At 44.8% G+C, this 17,961-nt stretch overlaps 1 protein-coding gene across 1 annotated transcript in view; it reads left to right on the top strand.

Annotated features, from left to right (window-relative positions):
* The window catches only part of LOC119456475 (cytochrome P450 3A43-like), a 44,460-nt gene that overhangs the window by 9,198 nt on the left and 17,301 nt on the right, over window positions 1-17,961 (top strand). Inside the window, exons 2-6 of the mRNA XM_037718284.2 lie at window positions 1,031-1,127; window positions 2,048-2,100; window positions 6,334-6,430; window positions 7,245-7,370; window positions 15,716-15,956. Of these exons, the coding sequence (XP_037574212.1) occupies window positions 1,031-1,127; window positions 2,048-2,100; window positions 6,334-6,430; window positions 7,245-7,370; window positions 15,716-15,956 (614 nt within the window). The remainder of the gene's footprint in view (window positions 1-1,030; window positions 1,128-2,047; window positions 2,101-6,333; window positions 6,431-7,244; window positions 7,371-15,715; window positions 15,957-17,961) is intronic.

Below are 17,961 nucleotides of genomic sequence, written 5' to 3'. Positions count from 1 at the left end.
TGTTTTCGGACAGGAAAGGTCTGGAGAACTTATGAGGTAACATTTTTGTTTATTTAAATGTGCATGTGGTGATCTTTCACTAAGAAATACTCAACAGTCCAAGGTGGTGTCGACGGCAGTCGTTTAACTTTAGGTGGCGTTCTAGAATGTCATGCACCCTATGAACTCTTTGGAAATCGAAAAATGTCTGTGAATTTAGATCAAGTTCATGCGCTTTTTTTAATTCATAGATAATTTGTAAATAACAGAATGAAATAGATAGCAGGATAACAGACCTTAGTTTTGTCCCTCAAAAACTGCCTAATCAGTGGCAAGTGTGCCACCACCGGTTTGTAGTGTCGTCAGCCGTCATTGTTAAACCAAAAAATCTCAGCTTTAAAATTTTATCAATAAACAATGAGATGCGTTGACATTCTGCTTCGCGACTATAATATTAAAGATTTATCGCGCCGAACACAATCACTAGCGATAACTGAAATCCTTATTCGAGGTGCCCCAGCTAAAACGGACCACGTTAAGAACAAAATATCAAGACCTTCAGGGTGGTCAAAACTAACTGTATCTTGTTAATAGCCGCGTCGAGAAAGCACCAGTATCTGTAATCAATTAGCTAAGGTTCTAATTATTGACATTACGTCAATAATTAAAACGCTACATTAATACAAGGCTTGTAGAGGGCATTTATTTTAAACCGTCACTTTCACTTGTTTGCTGCGTGTCGTGTTGACCGCTAATAAAAGACGAAAACGGAAAAAGAAAAACACAACACGACGACACGGGCGGTAACTTTCAGTTGAACGTTACCGCCGGTGTCGTCGTTTTGTGTTTTTCCTTCCGTCTTCCTTCTTTATTATCGGTCTACATGACATGCATTAAACACCAACTAGGCCAAATTCAACTTCTTCTGAAGCATACTTGTTTGCAATTTTCTACGTTTCATGTAAATCTTCCGCGTCTACAGGAAAGCCGCTGTGGCGTGCATGCAGGCGGCATTCAATGTGTTGCAACTGTTGCATCTGTATTTCTGCAGTTGGCGAAAAAGGAACTTCAGCTACTTCAAGGATCTCGGAATTCCTGGACCGACTCCGAACATCCTGTGGGGAAACTTGTGGGAATATCACCGAAAGGTAAGCACGCAAGTGGCTGTAATTGCATGATCACTCAGTTGAGCAAGTATTGCTTATCATTTTGAGCCTCCAGAACCACATTGCACAAATTGTTCTTATCAAGTGTGCTTGCCTTCAAGGCACTCACATAATGATATTCTAGCTCAGTGTTTTCGTCATATCTTCCGTACATTATTTTAAGTACGCTAGCACGAGCTTAGCTATTTCTATCAACTGCCGTACGCAGCACCTGATTCAGGCTTCCGAGAACCGCTTCTTTGGGCACGTCTAAAGAAACCCCCCATAAAAAGTACGCCGACGCGAAATTTCTAAGCGTCAGCATTGCCGCCTTGCTAGATTGATTGATCTATTATTTTTGATTAAATTCAAAGTGTTGACAACGAAGATGTTGCCGGCTTCTACACAACCGATAAAGGGTGAAGATACGTCGTGATATGAGAGCGTTCCGGCAATGAGACACTTTCTAGAAGCGTGCATGAATAGCCAGTAAAAAAAAAAAAAAAAAAAAAAAAAAAAAAAAAAAAAAAAACATTAACAAAACCGCGCGTTCTGCAGCTCCTGCGGTTGCACACGCCTAGTGCATATAGCTAGAAGTATCATTGCCTTCCCCAGTCTATCACGTCTGCGGTATCCCGAGGGCTTCTTACAGACTTGAAATGCCCCGTGTTGGTTACTGCCCATCTCTATTCTACAATATTGACACAGTATTTCTGGCGAACAAAAAAACAGTACCTATCAGAACGAAATTTTTGCTGAATTCAAATTGATAAAAATATAGGTATACGCAAATGAACGTTTTAGCAGCCGGTGTTTCCATCAGGGCGATAAGAACGTGCTAAATTATTTTGGGGTTTGAGCCAGTCCAAGATAATTGAGCCGCGTGATAGGAGTTGGCTTTGAGCACACCTTCTTCACCACAGGGAATCACGAATGCCATTGCTGAGTGGTGCGAGAAGTACGGAGACGTGTTCGGGTGAGTATGTACGCTTCCAGGCGCTCCGGCTATAGATTGCAGGTTTGCATGCTCGCTCCACCGGCAATGAACGTAACATTTTATTTGCTGGGTTGCTCCCGATACCACCGCTACATACACAGCGTTTTACACTTTCAGTATGTATACTATTTATCAGTTAAATGTGTCTTTCATTTCGCAGCTTTTGTTCATCCGCGACATTTATTTAGTAAAAATGAAATAAGTTGAAAGAGCATCATAAAAACTAAGTCGAATTTCCTGTAAATACGTGATAAGACCAGCTTCTTAGTTGAATCTTAGCTTTGCTAATATGGCAATAAAAATAAACCCAATTGGAACAGATCGCACTCAGTATTATGCAACAACATCTGATTGCACCTTCAGCTACAAGCAACATACCGTACACCCTGCACATCAGAGCAGCTATGTTTAGGAGATTTTGTGGGTGGTATCACTAAAAGGTGTGTATTTGTGCGGAAGCTACGCACAAGGTGCGTTTCTTTATGTGTCTCATATGTTGCTCCATTATAAAGACTATAGTTGCGAAGCATTTAAAAAGATACGTTACACTATTGCAAATATACAATATTTACCTTATGACACGATACCAGTTAGTCTCGGAGACAATTTCCATTAAAAACAGCACGTCCCTTCGTCAATTTAGGCGTTCCGGTGAATTGGGGCGGATAAGCTATTCTTGGAAAGGGACGAAGCGTCTGCGTGTATCACCACCAATTGAGCCCTGGACGTTCAAGCAGCCTCTTGATGCATCCGCATTGCTCGAAAGACCTCGAGTGAGAGATGAACTCTTGTTCTCACTCTCGAAGCCCTAATAACACCAGGAGTTCTACTACCACAGCACGACACTACAGGACTAGCAACACTCATGCCTGTAGTGACTTCGTTTCTTTTGACACAGGCTGTACGAGGTAGTATATCCTTAATTCGGTACCCTTGGTGCTGCGCAGAAACCCATCGCGACGCCGACAGATGTTATGGTCGTCGTGGCGAGTAAAAGGACAACACCCAGAGGTTCCCAGAAACAGTCTCTGTTGAGTATCAGTATTAAATACTCAACCGGACTTTCTTTCCATTTTCAAATACAACTTAATTTATCGTTTTGTGTGTGGATGTTCCACTATATAATCTTAATAAATCATTGCTAGAGTGACATAATACCACGGATGTTGTTCTGTATTTCCATCACATAGTGGCGCCACTCTTCTCTCAAGCTTACGTCATTTTCTCGCTTATAGAATATCTGTTCTCGACAACAGTGAAGCATTTGTGACTTCACCACTGTCCTCTACCCATTTCGCTTCACTAATTTATCACATTTAGCGTATTTTTAACATTGGAATTTAATTAATGTTCGTTTCTCCTCACAAGGAGGCAATGAGAATTGAACGGGAAATAAATATGCAGTTTCTGTGTCGGGAAATACGTTGACGTGTAAAGCAATCGCTATTCAAAGTAAAGTTTGTTTTTGCGCAACTATACTGGCTATGCCTCGAAGCCTTCGCGTTGACAATACATCAGCTGGCAGTCTGCGTCCGGTTTATCAGCTTGTAGCGGCGAGGAATCAAAGCAGCTGTTTTCAGCCTCGTTATCTATCCCCATACACGCTGAGTGGCTAGACAATGATCACACAATTGAAAACCGTAGTACTGATTGCACTTTCAGTGGTTTATGTGTTGGCCGAGTAGACTAACGGCTCTTCGAACAGTAACACCGATGCTGCGAATATAAACAATGGGTCGTCTGTGCTCAAACACTTCACATATTGCGGCGCAGTTCGGACAGAAAGCATCAACTACAGCATAGTGGCACGTTTACAGAGCGCGCAATTTTGGCTTGTGAAATAACCATGCTCGGCCACACGCGGTGACATCGCTTTATGCGAAACGCTTAAGGACCAAGGAAGTACTTCGATTTACTAGGAATTTTTTTTCACTGAGCAAAAGGGCCCAAGTATTTGAAATTCTCTGTTCTCTCTTCTATTCCGATAAGAGGTATTACATTTATGAACTGAACAAAGACATTCAGAGCCAAGAATATATCATGGCCACTTATGTAGATCAACACTTTTTTTTTCTGCTGTAAAGCACAAAACCACTAGTTGTCCTGAAGAAGTAGTCCAATGTTTTCGTCGTCGTTTTCATCCTCGTTGTTGTGGTTGTTGATTATTTTCTCCGCAGCTTCTTATCGCTGGCGTTCCATTCCTGTGGTTTTCGTCGAAGCAAAAAATTGACCACACGTCCGACACAGTCTTCTATCATCCGCATTTAGATGTAACGTCCACGCCTTACTTCTTGCGTCGCATCCCAAGAAGAATATCCCCACATTCTGTGGTAAACTCGACGATTCAGGGAAGCATGTTGTCATTGTATGTCCTCAATATGGCCAACAGCGGGTTCGTCTGCGTGGTCGTTTCAACATTCTTGACAGACGTCCGCTCGCAGTGAATACAGTGCTTGGACCATAGTCATGCCCTGCTAAGCAGAGCCGTGCGTTAGTGCCCTTCGCGAATTTTTAGTTGACACTAATCTCATGGACTGCCTAAAATGACATTACGTATTTTGTCCTCTCTATGAGCCCGACGGCGCGGACAACACGAACAACTGGTATTAGAAATTAGAGACCTAATACATACCAGGTTGAGAAAGGACACGACGTGACATTTCAGTGATTTCCAAGTCACCGTGTGACGTCCTAGGTAACGAACACGTCGATAACGCTGCTCGGGTGGCTTTTCAAGACGGCAAAGAGGAGTCGATACCGTCATCAAGAACAGATGCCACTAGAACACTTCTAATGCTCACACGGGGTATCACGTTCTCCATGTGGATCACCCGAAGTTTCCAAGGCAACCGGCTGCACCACCTAGACTCTTTTCTCCGCCTTCGCATCCAAGCTAGACTCCACCGACTTGAGACTACCCTGCTTTGTCGAATATGACTAGGAGTGGCTTTTACGAAGTCTTTTGCTTTCCGAATCGTATGGGCCAACGACGCCTCGTGTGATGACTGTGGTAGCGAGGAGACTCTTCAACACGTTCTCTATGACTTTTCCTCGCTAGAATTTACAGAGACGATTGCTCGCAATCGCGATAGCGCGCTTTGATTGAAGACCTTTAACTGAGGAAATCATTTTAGAATGCCGACATTACAAGCCATCGCAGCGGAGGGCGACGAGGGCACTGTTGCAGTTTTTAAGGACAACAGACTTGAACAAGCGTCTGTAGCCTGAACTGATGTTTATAGTGCCACAAGTGCTACTGTGCTGTGCGGTGATAGTGCGCGGTGACAGCGACGGACTGTGATTGTGTATCTGTGCTTCCTTTCCTTCTCTCTCTATTTTCCTATCACTTTACCTCGCCCTCCCCTCTCTCCCCAGCGTAGGGTAGCAAACCGCATCTTCCCCTATGGTTAATCTCACCGCATTTCCCCTTCCTTCTGTCTCTCTCTTGCCTTCACAACATTGTGCTTCCTTCTTAACGTATTGTCGTCGCGGCCATGTTGTCGTTATACGTGAAAGGATTTGTGTGGACACTTTCCGTTTTTTGTAATCGGTGACCGCCATAGAGGTACTGAACTGTGCTTTGGGTGCTGGTGTCCGTAAAGGCACTCTTTTCTTTTTTTTGCCCTTTCAAGGACACTCTTTGTGTGCCTGCGACGTTCTTCGTGTGTGCATAGTACTTGTCGACATTTTCTTCTTGCTTTTCATTTTTCATTGTTGCTTTCGTAACGAATGTATAATTTTGGGATAGCTGGCTTAACGTAGCCTACCTTCTATTTTTCTACATCTAAACTCAAAAAAGAAAGAAGAAATAATGTGGTCCTTGCGAGGACGCTGAAATAACGCGCCTCGTTGTGAGTGTCATGGTGGCGCTGCCTGCAAATAATGACTTGAAACTTTTTAATGAAAGCGCGTGGCAATAACGCTACCATCGGAGGCTTAAGTCTTACCACCATCACGGACTATAGAGAAAACTGATCAGAACACAAACGGTGGTTAAAAATTAACATACACGCACACACACGAGTGCAAAGATAAACCATCCCCCCCTCCCTACAGTGCAAAAGTAGCCCTGTGTGTACCTAGTCTGTTTAACCAATTTTCGTGTATTTACTGTGCTTATCATGTCTGTTCGTTTTGTATTCATTTAACTGCCCATATCAAGATGTTTTTTTTTGTTTTTTTTTTTGTTTTTTTTTTTTTACTGATTTGCAGATTTTACAATGGAGATGTGCCGACGCTTGTCGTCAAAGATCTTGACTTCTTATCCTACGTGCTTGTGAAAGATTTTGGAAACTTTATGAACAGAGGGGTAAGCGAGAGATTTTCGCTTTCACAGTTTCGTATGCAATGCCTACGCTTTATAGTGTATCATGCTCAGCACGCGTACACTCGTGCGAGCGATAAGCACACTTTGTGGAAAGCGTGAACGCCGCGCCGCGCCATACAAAGAAGCCCAGTACTGGAAGTGTTACCTGTATCTTATATGACTTCTGAGTAATGCGCAGGGAATAAATGACTGCTCTGAAAAAACGTTGCACCCACAGGGTGCTTCCGCAATACCACGTCTCAAGGATTCTTAATTACGGTAAGCTATAATCAGTACCGCGAATGCAGAAAGGGAAGGCTAATCTGCTCGGCGCAAACCGCCAGTTAATCAATCCGAATTCGATCGACTTCAGAAGTTCCAAAGTCAGGTGAAAATAGTGCGAGAGCTCACGGCAAAACGATTTGCCAAAAACTTCATTAGGTTGTACGCAAGCCAAACCGCTTCACGCTAGGCGAAGTGCTCTGATGAGATTACACATTGCTTATTTAATGTTACAACGGCGTCCGTCTCTTGTCAAAGGTCACGCAGAGAAAGAGAGAAGGGCTGTTGAAGCTTAGTGATGAATAGTAGTGAAATGCTACGGTGTTTGGACGCTGTTGTTGGGGCAGAGTGCCATTGCTTGTCGTGACTAGTACCCTTCGTCAAACCTCCGTTACATATTGCCCGGTGTCTGCGGTGCCAAGTATACGAACTAACCGGTCTTGAACATATTTCTTCATCGTCTCCCGCAGCACTGTTGTTCTTGATGTTGGTGCAAATAAATTAATAGGCGTGTGGCATTGTCTTGCACCTGCAGACCACGATGCGCACCGACGAGCAGCACCCGCTGCTGGGCCAGGGTCTGCTGCATGCCCGTGATCTGCAGTGGAAGCGCACCAGGAGCGTCACCTCGTACGCCTTCACCGCCACCAAGTTCAGACAGGTACGTCGGACGGTGTGAGGCTGCAGCGCCGAGGTTGCTGTAAACCGACAGCGCTTGAGCTTCATCATGTATATTTTCTCGACCCCATCATTATCTTCTCTCCATTCGCGCTCATAGGATTGGGTGCAGAACTGGCGTAACTGGAGATCGATACCAGAGGCTATTCAACTCCAGAGAAGTTAAATGAGATGACAATAATTAAAATTATGATTATACCTTTTTTTATCACACGCGGCTCGCTGATCAGAAAGCTAGGCTGATCTAACCATTTATTTTGTAATAAGTATCTATCTCTCAAGAGACGTGTTTTAGCGGCGCCACTTGCTGTCTTTTGTCACAAGGCATATGAGCCCCGACTAAAGTTGCAGTGGAGTGGGAAAAGCTGGTGGCATTACGAAAAGGGTCTGCGCCTGTTCAGAACGCCAGCGCATTTCTTCTAACGCCGAAATGGTCGGCGTCGCTATACTTGGACATATATATACCTCTCTGAAAAGAGCAAATTTGACAGCACACCCTGAACAGTTCCGGTTCCTTTGCGTGATATGGAGCGTGACACATCTTTAATTGCGAAAGCAGCTCAAGCAGAGAACTTCCCACGAATATGTGCGCCTTTTGGGCGGCAAATGGCACTGACGACATCAAGAATGCCATCCTTATATGAAAGCCAAAAACGTTATTTCATTTGAAGATGTTCATAATTAGGAGACAAATATTTCACGCCATATACGACGTCAATGCCTGATGAATACTGCGATATACTCGCCTCATCACCGAAGCTAAGCAGCATTTGTCTGGATCATTCATTTGGAATGAAGCTGCCTGCGAACAGCCTGGCTGAGTATTTATTTTTATTTATACGGCCATTTACAGTAGCTAGGTGTATTACCAGAGTGTAAAATGATAATTTTTCATATGAAAATAGCAGTTGAAAAGCTGGAACAAAAGCAGTTTGCAGCAAACGAATTAATATGCTGTAGTACATGGCATAATGCAATATACATAATGCATCTGACAAAGTACGACACGAAGAGAAAAATAATCATTGCACTAAATAACACAAGAAAGATGTGATAGTTGGTTGTAAGCTAGCTACCCTTCTACAGTTGAATACATAGGTGAGGGCATTAAACGAGACAGTTACAGTGACCACCCTAAAAGGTCACCCCTCTGCATGTCGCCTCAGGCCTACGCTGTAGTCTGGGTAAGGCTTACGCTCTATGAAGCAAGCTTCTTGTGTCTAATTCCTATATTTATCTATTCAAATGCGGAAAATAGGCGGTAATCATTTCGTTGGATAGCTATGAGGGGAGTTGAATAAAATTTATTCCATGCAAAAGAAAAAAATGGAAGGATCAACCAGACGCTATAAGACAAGGTCAACGTGCATGGTGGTTGAAATGATATTATGAATAAATGTTGAATATATCTCTCTATTGTCTCTTTCTGCCCCTGTTTTATGTTCATTATTCACACATTTCGCATCGTACTTCACAAGCAATTATGTCGACCGTGTCTCCTTTTTCATCGACACTTGGTTGACCCTTTATTTTCTTGATCAAGAGACCGGTTGAGCCGATGCCGGAGATAGTGCATTCTATAACGCAATGTGGCTGATTTTGACGCTATATTGGCGCTAATTACGCCCGCACCTTTAATATTACCTACTCAGCGACTCACTACTTGTCTGCACCTGCGAAGCCGCCTTCCAGACACCATTGCCTCGTGCGAGCCCTGCTATAGTCCAACGAACTCCCTCCATTTGCCTAAGGGTGCCGAACGGCGGCTTTGGCTCAACGTGACTATATCTACGGCCTTGCATCTTTTACAGGACCCTAGTGCAATGTTGTTAAGTTTCGATTATAGCAACCCTAATTACGACCGCTCCGGTAATTTTACCTACTCTGCGACTAATCCTCCTTTCTTGTCTCCATCAGACCTACAGTTTGATAACGTTTGCGACTGGCAACGACGGTCTGGCCCCCGAAAATGGTTACAAGATACCCAGTCCCAGATTCCAGATAAGCCAAACCCGCGTGAACTCGGCTAAAAAAAATCGTTGTACCTTCAACCCCGTGAAGATGGTTAACCAGCAAAGCTGAAACGTGCGGCCCCGGTGTATATCACTGGTTAATCCCGACGGTTCATTAAAGTATTTCTCAATTATGAGGTTACACGAAGAGAACGACGTCACTGATGGTATGCCTGCAGTCCGCCGTTGTTCATTGCGTTCGATGTCTCGAGTTTGCTCGTCGGCGTGGTTAACAGCATTCGCCCGCCATTGCCGCTTGCGACTCTTAGAAATGAATTTGCTTCAAAATTAAATCTGTCCGTTGCGTAAAACAATGAATGGCTCATACCCCGTAAACGTGACCTCCCCATTACGACGACAGAAGAGAAGTGAAATTCGATGCTGGAATGATGAGCGGCAACGCAGTCAGCTGTGGAAGAAGACGACGACGACGAATGCAGTAGCAGTGGCACGAGCGCGTGCCGAGTACGAGCACGAGCGCAACCCGAGGGGCGCCAACGAGCCAGCTGCGAAAGAGACGACGACGCTCGAGCCAATACTGGCGATAGTTTTCTGTAAACAGGCGATTTCGCTTAGCCATACACGATTTCGCCTAGCCATATATGATTTCGCCTAGACATATAAAGCTTCGCTTTAAAAGTCCTTGCCTTCAAAATTCTAGCGAACGCTATAGGGGACTTGCATAATGCCGATAACCTTGTGCTGGAGTCAGGCGACCCTGATTTCGACCGCCATTGTGAGGGATAGACACTGGCAGGCCCTTGTAACTGATCGCCTGGCACATCGTGTTGCTGTACGTTTTCTGCTGTTTTTCCAGCGTTACTTCACACAAATTAGACATGCCGACCTGCCGCCACTTGCTACTGCGCAAGCATTGTGTCTATGAACAGCTATTACCGTAAACTACATAAGAGCGGAAAATTCAATGCAATGACTTCACTGGTGAACTTGGCCGCTGCGTCGTCGTGCCATTCATTCGTCCGTATTTCACACTTATTGTAACAGCTAAGTGCCGCAGCTCTGATTCACTCAGCATATTTAAAATAATGTGTGCAGCGTACACATAGCTAGTTACACGTTTTTGTCACTAATAAGCTGTGTCATTCACATAAAGCAGTGTAGGCGCCAGCAGTCACGTCTGTTGTGCCAAGGATGAGATGCCGCGGGCACTGGTGGCTGCAACAATCTGTCACGAACTGGCCGAATTGCGTTTGAGACCCCGCGCTTTGGCCATGTTATATGACCGCCCTGGATTGCTGCATTCGTACACAAGATGGCGAAGCATGCCGCACTTTGTGATTTGCTTCGCTCTTTTTCGTATATTTTGTTTGAGTGACTCCGGAATGGCATAAGAATTGTAAAAAGTTGTAGCTCCTGCAGTCAAGGCCTGTCCCTGTCACCGCTTTCGCTTTGAGTAAAGTCAAACACGCGTTCGTGGGGCAAATGCGGGAGCATATAAGATGTTCGGAACCAAGTTAGCGTTTGCAAGATAAAATATGCCGTGAACACATTATGTCATAACGCCATAGCAAAACTGAACGTGACATATGTAGCAGAGCGCGCGCACTCTAGGAACGTTCTATGTACGTCTATTCGCATCCTTCACAATGACGGTGGGAGCCCAACGCATGCATGGTTGTTAGCATTATGCAAAAGGTCTATCGGTACGATACTGCTATACAGCTCTCTGCACAAGCTTACTCCGAGCCAGCACATTCGTGCGCAGGCGCTGACTCGTGCTCCTTAAGGGGTTGCAGAAAATAGCACCTCTTCCTCTTCACAGTCTCTCTCTCAAGCAGTGAGAAAGAGTGCGGCACATCTATATATAGTGAAACCATGTTCATCGCCTGTGTTCCGCTAACTGAGAAGAGCAATTCCTCTATTAAAGGAAGCACATATAAAAGGTAATTGCTAACTTCTGCAGCGTGCTATTTCATTTCGTAGGGCAGTCATGGACATTTATTCTGAACGCGTAATCTCAAAAAAAAAAAAAAAGCGCCCGTGTGCTGAGAATCGATGCAGATGAAAGAAACCTAAGTGAACCCCAGTTGTTTTTCCGGTGAGGTGCCTAGAGTAGGCTAATTGTTTCGCTCCTTGTAAGGTATATCAGCAAGCTGTCATATATAGCTTTGCGATGTTCAGGGGTCCCTCTTGGAAGGATCCAGTAGTTTAGTGTGACGACTGAGCTCTGTAGCCCAGCAAGGCAGATTTTTCGCAGTGAGGATAGGCCAGGACATGTCCATAGCAGGTGGTGTGCTGTGCCTGGCGCACCCGTGGTGCAAGATCCACAGGTGGAGTCAAGCGACTTGTCAATGTATTGGGCTTTGAACGCAGGCGTGACTGCCATGCCGGTGCGTAGACGGCGGAGTGCCACGCGTTCCCGGCGTGGAAGCCCAGGAGGGAGGGGGCCTTCGGGCAGAAGCGTGTGTAGTGCAAGCTTGTAGAGCCCGTCCAGTTTCTGAATATAATAAAGATTTACTACTACTACTACTATATGCTGTCGGAGCTGCAGGTGAGCATCGACAGCGTCGGCATCTTCTGCCGATCGGGCTGCAACGGAAGCGGGGCAAGGAGAATGGGGGGTGGGTAATCTTGCTTCCCGCGCGAGTGCGTCCGCTCGCTCATTCCCTCTGCGTCCATATGACTCAGCGAATGTACAGCTCAGTTCCTTTGTGCCGCAGAAGTATTGTTTCTTCGGGGAAGGCGGTTGCCAGCGGGTGTGCGTCAATCTTGCTTAGTTCGCGTACAGCTTCTTGCGAGTCCGTGTATATGTGTAGAGGGCTCCGATGCTCGAGGCTGCTTGAGCAACCTCTAGAATCGCTTGTAGCTCTGCACTGGTCGTACTTAATGGTATGCTATGAGTAGTTGTTGCTGTGTTGCTGCCGTCGCTGTTCTTCCAGGCAGTACTGGCGTGATTCTGTGAAACAGCAACATCCGTGTAAATGCATTGAGCTGTATTATCGTTAAGGATGGCTCTGCGGTGATGGTAACGCCTCCGACTTTGTTCATTTCCTCCCACGTTGGTTGGAAGGGGGTGAAAAATGGCTAACAGCACGGGCAGCCATGGCGCCGAAGGTGTCGGGAGAAGAGGAGCTTGTGGCTTCCGACCGACCTGGGCGAGTATTTTTCGGCTTGAAGACGTAGCGGCTAGCCTCAGCACCTGGGCACGTCCTGCGTCCTGCATTCTTCAAGCATGTTATTTTTGTGCCTCCGAGTGAAGCACATAGCTTGGAGTATGCTTCGGCGATGAGCTGCTTCGAGGCGACGACGCATCGTTACCGTGGTTCGTGTATAAGGGAAACCGTACAGAATTCTCGATGTGATGAGATTTTTTGTCATTATAACGAGGGTGTCTTCTCTGAGGCCCCACTTATGACTGGTGAGTCTTCGGAGGAGCCCTTGTGTTCTTCGGCAGTGACTCAGTGTCTGTTGAAGCCATTCCGTGTGGTTGCCTGTGTCTGATATAGTGAGTCCAAGAATTCTGAGGTATCAGTATAACCCAGCCAGACCATGACTCCTTTTCCATGCGCACCCCATACTATTATAGGCGATATTTAACGACGCAACCTCTTTTCCTGACTGTTGAGCGTAATCTCAGACGTCGTAGATAACGTACGCAAAAACAATGTGTCTGCTCTAGCACGTGCCAAAGATAAATAGCTTTTTTTTTTCTGTCTGGTTCTGTATTTGCACTATCTCTTGCGAACATGCGGCCAGAAAAACACGATGAGCGACGCTCTACATCACTGTTATCCGGGAGACAGGTCGACATGGATGTAGGCGGCCGGATGCATCTGCCTGTCGACGTGTAGCAACGAAAGAAAAACACAACCAAAGGCTTCTTGCCATAAGCCATCCGTCAAATGGGAGAGCAACAACGCGCTGCTCGTGACTCAGTCATCGTGCCCAACTATATAAAAGTTAAATTCAAATGTACAGGAAGCCCTACGCATGCTTCGAAATTAAACCGTCTATCCCACACGTTTTCAAGTAAATACGCCATCCATGTATGGTTCTGAACGGATGCGGTTCACCTTCCCGCATTTGTTTTGTTTTTAAGTATTTATTGTTTCTTTTATTTGTACAAAATAAAGAATGGTTCACAGTCACCCTTAGAAAAGAACCCTCTTTAGATTGCATAACGCAGATTTCTTAAGAAGGACAACATAAGCAAATGAGCCCTACGCTCTAAACACGGCAACATTTACAAAGTTGTAAAGTTGTATATTATATATAGGCAAGCAGCGTTCCTTACCGTAAATAACAACAAAAACCACATGTAGAGTTGTATGTTTTGGTCCCATTTCCTGTAGATTAGCATGCAGGCGAAAATCTACGCTGGATAATCACTCTCCTTTTCAATAAGGAGTATCTCTCCCTCTCTTTCCTTTTCATTATGTCTGAATGTAGAGCATCAATGTACTTAAAATTTTATAGGGCAACTTCAGCGCCAGGCATCGTTTTATGTAATATCACCTGGCGCCGCAGCTAAATATTGTTGGCTCCTGTAATTATTGCTTCGATTGATGTAATCATTAGCCCTCACGATGTTTAGACCTCATGTTAGCTTCATTTAGGATAAACTACCGTTATTGAGGGCATATTGTCATTATTTAGGACAAAAACACCTGCTATATATATATATATATATATATACATTCCCCATTATGCGTGCTTTTGCACATGAGTCATCATTGGCAGCGGCAAGCAGCGGCCTTTGACACGGTCCCCGTTACACGCGCTTTAACATGATCGACGACGATGCACCGCGCATTCCCGTCAACAGTGGCAATGGACCGTATAATGGGAACCGTATCAAACACCTGTCCAGGAACGCGTCATGAAGAACCCCGTTACCAACAAGTAATCTCTCTGGCCATCGGCTCTCTTCCTCATGTTTTTTTTTTTTTCGTTTTTTTTTTTCCTCTCTATCTCTCCTCTCTTTTGTGGCGGGTTCTTTCTCTACCTGAAGATATAAAAGACTGTTGCGAGAATTTTCTGTATCCCTTGAAAAAGGTCGGTCCACCGACCGAAATTGTTGGGTAACTAAACGGAAGATAACCGCGAAGTTGTGCTTCTCGTTTTTTCTAAATACGCTTGCCCTATTGAAAAATCCAGTTTATATATATATATATATACGAGGAATTGTGCTTTCTATAAAACTACATCGTGTTTAAAGTTTATCGCGAGCCTTCTCGAGAGCACTACGTAGCACTACAGAGAAGTCCTGTTAGTCCATACTGGAAACGACGTTGCTTAGCGCAACGCTGTCGTACTCTGCTTTGCGACTGATTTTTGTCTTTGGATGAAGTGGTGTATACGCCTTTTCTCTTTTCCTAAAGCTGAAAACTCTCGGAACGGAGAGAGAGAGTTCGTGTGATGTATTTCGCACATGCACGATGCAATGTGTCTTCTGTAGCACGTGATAGCACATTCAGAGTACATCTCTGAACGCAATTACAGATTAACCCCAGGGTAAGTGTTTGTGTTGCTTTGTCAGATTTCTACAGGAACTACCACCCGCATTATTTCGGGCATTTTGGGGAGCCCAGGCGGGTCATGGGTGTAACTGATGAAAAAGAGGTGACACTACTGCAATTCTTTGTAGCCAGTCTGCGCAAAATGACGCCATATCCTTTTGCGAGAAGTTAGCAGGACGAGGAATGACAGCGGCGGTGGGGGTGCGTACTTGTCCCAAAACGTTGTGTTGCAAGGCAGACCAGTTCTCAAGCACGTCGCAAGTCCAGTTTAACTGCTTCGCAGGAACCGGTGATAAGAACTTGAAAGGCCATCTTGAAGGGCGTGAAATGATTCACGGCGGTTCGGTGCCATTGCGTGCTCGTACGGAACGATACTGGCGCATACCTGCACTAGGTCCATTTGATTGGACAACACTTCTGAAGTAATTAAAGTAGCACTGTTTCTTGTAATGCGCGCTACTATTGTGTGATCTGCAAGTCGCCATTCGTTTCATATAAGGTGCAGGTTCCGGGCAGGACGCGATCACATTTCCTCCACTCGCGGAATGCGTAGTGCGCAGACCTCGTGCGGCCGGTGTAGGTGCCGCCATCGCCATGCATCAGCACGAAACTTGACTGAACGCGCCTGAACTATCAGAAAATGCAGACTGAATCAAGCCTACCAGACATATATTCTACAAATGCAGGAAACACGCAGAAATCATAGTGCACGAATCCCGGGCCATGTTAAGAGAATGGCTACATACAGATTATGCATTGTCGCGTTTTGCGTTGTCCAACTAGGTCAGAAAGTAGTGGCAAAGCAAATATACCTCGACTATTTTCGTTCACGGCAGGTATTTCCACATTTGGACGATGCGTGCGATCGGTTCCTGGACTTGTTGGCCAAAAAGGGTGACAGTGGCGAAAAGGAGGTCGCCGCCTACCAGCTGTTCAAGCCGCTCGCCATGGAGTACATCTGCCGCGGCAGTTTTGGTATTGCAAACAGCTTCCAGGAAGACACCCAGCACCCGCTGCTCCGCATGGCCACTCAGGTGCTGCCGGGTACCATGACTGGCCCCATGCACATGATCGCCCGTAAGTTTCATTACTTTCTGTCTTAACACACGCACACACATACCAAATGGAACATGTTCAATGCACACGATTGCTTAGAAAAGCCTATACAATGAATAAATATACGAATAAATAATTCATTGTCGCAGAGAGACCGCACGCTGGCCTTTGTTGCTGTGTTGTAAGTCGGTTACAGCCTAAGAATGCAGTGGCAAATACACCGCTGTACGATTAAAAGAAAATTTGTATAGCTGCACAAGCCAATCACGTTCCGCCATTTCCATAACGTCACGGCGGAGGTCAACTTCTTTCAATAATTCCGCTTCTCGGAAACGGTGTTTTGGAGCCTGGACACAAATATCGCAGTTGCGGTACAGTTTCATCGGTGGAGCTTGAACTGAATTCTTAAGTTATCGGCGAGTATAGCATGTATTGTAAGAGGAGAGCGAAAAGGTAACTTAAAGTTGTGAATCTTCAGAGTTATTTCTTTATCTGCGTTTTTTTCTTCGTTCTCTACAACTGCCATTCCCTGAAAGAGTGCGTCCGTAATGCGCAGGAGCTTTGTTTGCCTGAGCTTCTGAACAATTTTTTTTTTTTTTTTTTTTTTAGAAAGCACGAACGAAAACAAACGAACGGGATAGACTTCCGGGCTTGTCTCGTTCGTATGCGCTGTCTTGTTTTTTCATTAGGAGCGTCAAAGTAATAAAAAGGTATATATATATATATATATATATATACTTCACTGACGAAGGCTGGCTCACCAGCCGAAACGTTTGACAGTAAATATGAACGTGTCCACGTACGTTGTGTTTATTCTTTTCTTGTATATCAACGGAGCCAGTGTGATTTTTCCGCCGCTAAATATATATATATATATATATATATATATATATATATATATATATATATATATATATATCCTCCCAAGACCCCTTGTACAATGTAGTAGAGATGACCTTCAATTTTCTTTCTAAATTAACTTGGAAGCGAGTACTTCAAGTATTCGTTCTGCATATGAAGTCCGGTGCATGTGGAACTTAAAGGGAGTGGTTAGCTCATATTCTTCTCATCCGCCTTCGAGAAATTTGATACTAAATTGATCTAGACATCTGTGTTATCACAGACGGCGGAGAGCAACACTGATGTGTATTTCGAATTGTTTGAGATTGTGAAAATCCAGGATGCAGCAGCAACATGGCACTGTGCTACACGTATTTCCATCTTCATCTCCGTGCGTAGGCATGGAATGCAATTTTTACCATAGCAGACATGAGGATATCGTTACTTGTTCCGAGTATCTGGAGATGCAGCTTTTGGCACCTAACCACGGATCCTGATGTCAGGATCCTGACGATGCCTTGCAGTGTTCCGTGGCTATATATGAACGCTGTGGCTCATACGTTAGTCTATGACGATGGGACGGACTTGGCGCAGCAAACGCACTACTTGGCCATCGCGCCGGGCGAAAACAAGACACCGGTGCCCTTGGTCTTTGACGAACATGCCGAAGACGCTCAATATAGTCAATAATGATAATATATAAAGTCACTATAGCAGACCCACCATAGCCACAGCTTCGCCGGCTTCCATCTTCACAGTAGGGCAAGGGCACTGAAATTTTAAATATAATTTCACGTTTATAACATACCTATATATATATATATATATATATATATATATATATATATATATATATATATATATATATATATATACTTCGCACCTTGAAGAGGCTGGACATGTGTCGAGTGAGCTGCTGCACAACACTTTGCAATGTCGCGAAAGCGGTTTAAATCATGGATCCGGGACCTCAAAGAGGTGCGACGTAATGCTAGGGCATTTCTCTCGCATTTACCCCTAAATCGCCACTCATTCTTTCTATATATATACTCCACAGAATCTCAAACTAATGCGACCACCTCTGCCTCTTTAGATTGGTACTTTAATTTCAGGCGTGCCCACTCACAATACTCTCTCTTGCTTCCATCATACCCACGCACAAGAACCGACCTTCCTCGGAACACCT

This window comes from Dermacentor silvarum, chromosome 6 (genome assembly GCF_013339745.2).
Source record: "Dermacentor silvarum isolate Dsil-2018 chromosome 6, BIME_Dsil_1.4, whole genome shotgun sequence".
In the NCBI taxonomy this organism is placed as follows: Eukaryota; Metazoa; Arthropoda; class Arachnida; order Ixodida; family Ixodidae; genus Dermacentor; species Dermacentor silvarum.
The sequence above is the reverse complement of the archived record's forward strand: the minus strand, read 5'-3'. Positions and strand labels throughout refer to the sequence as shown.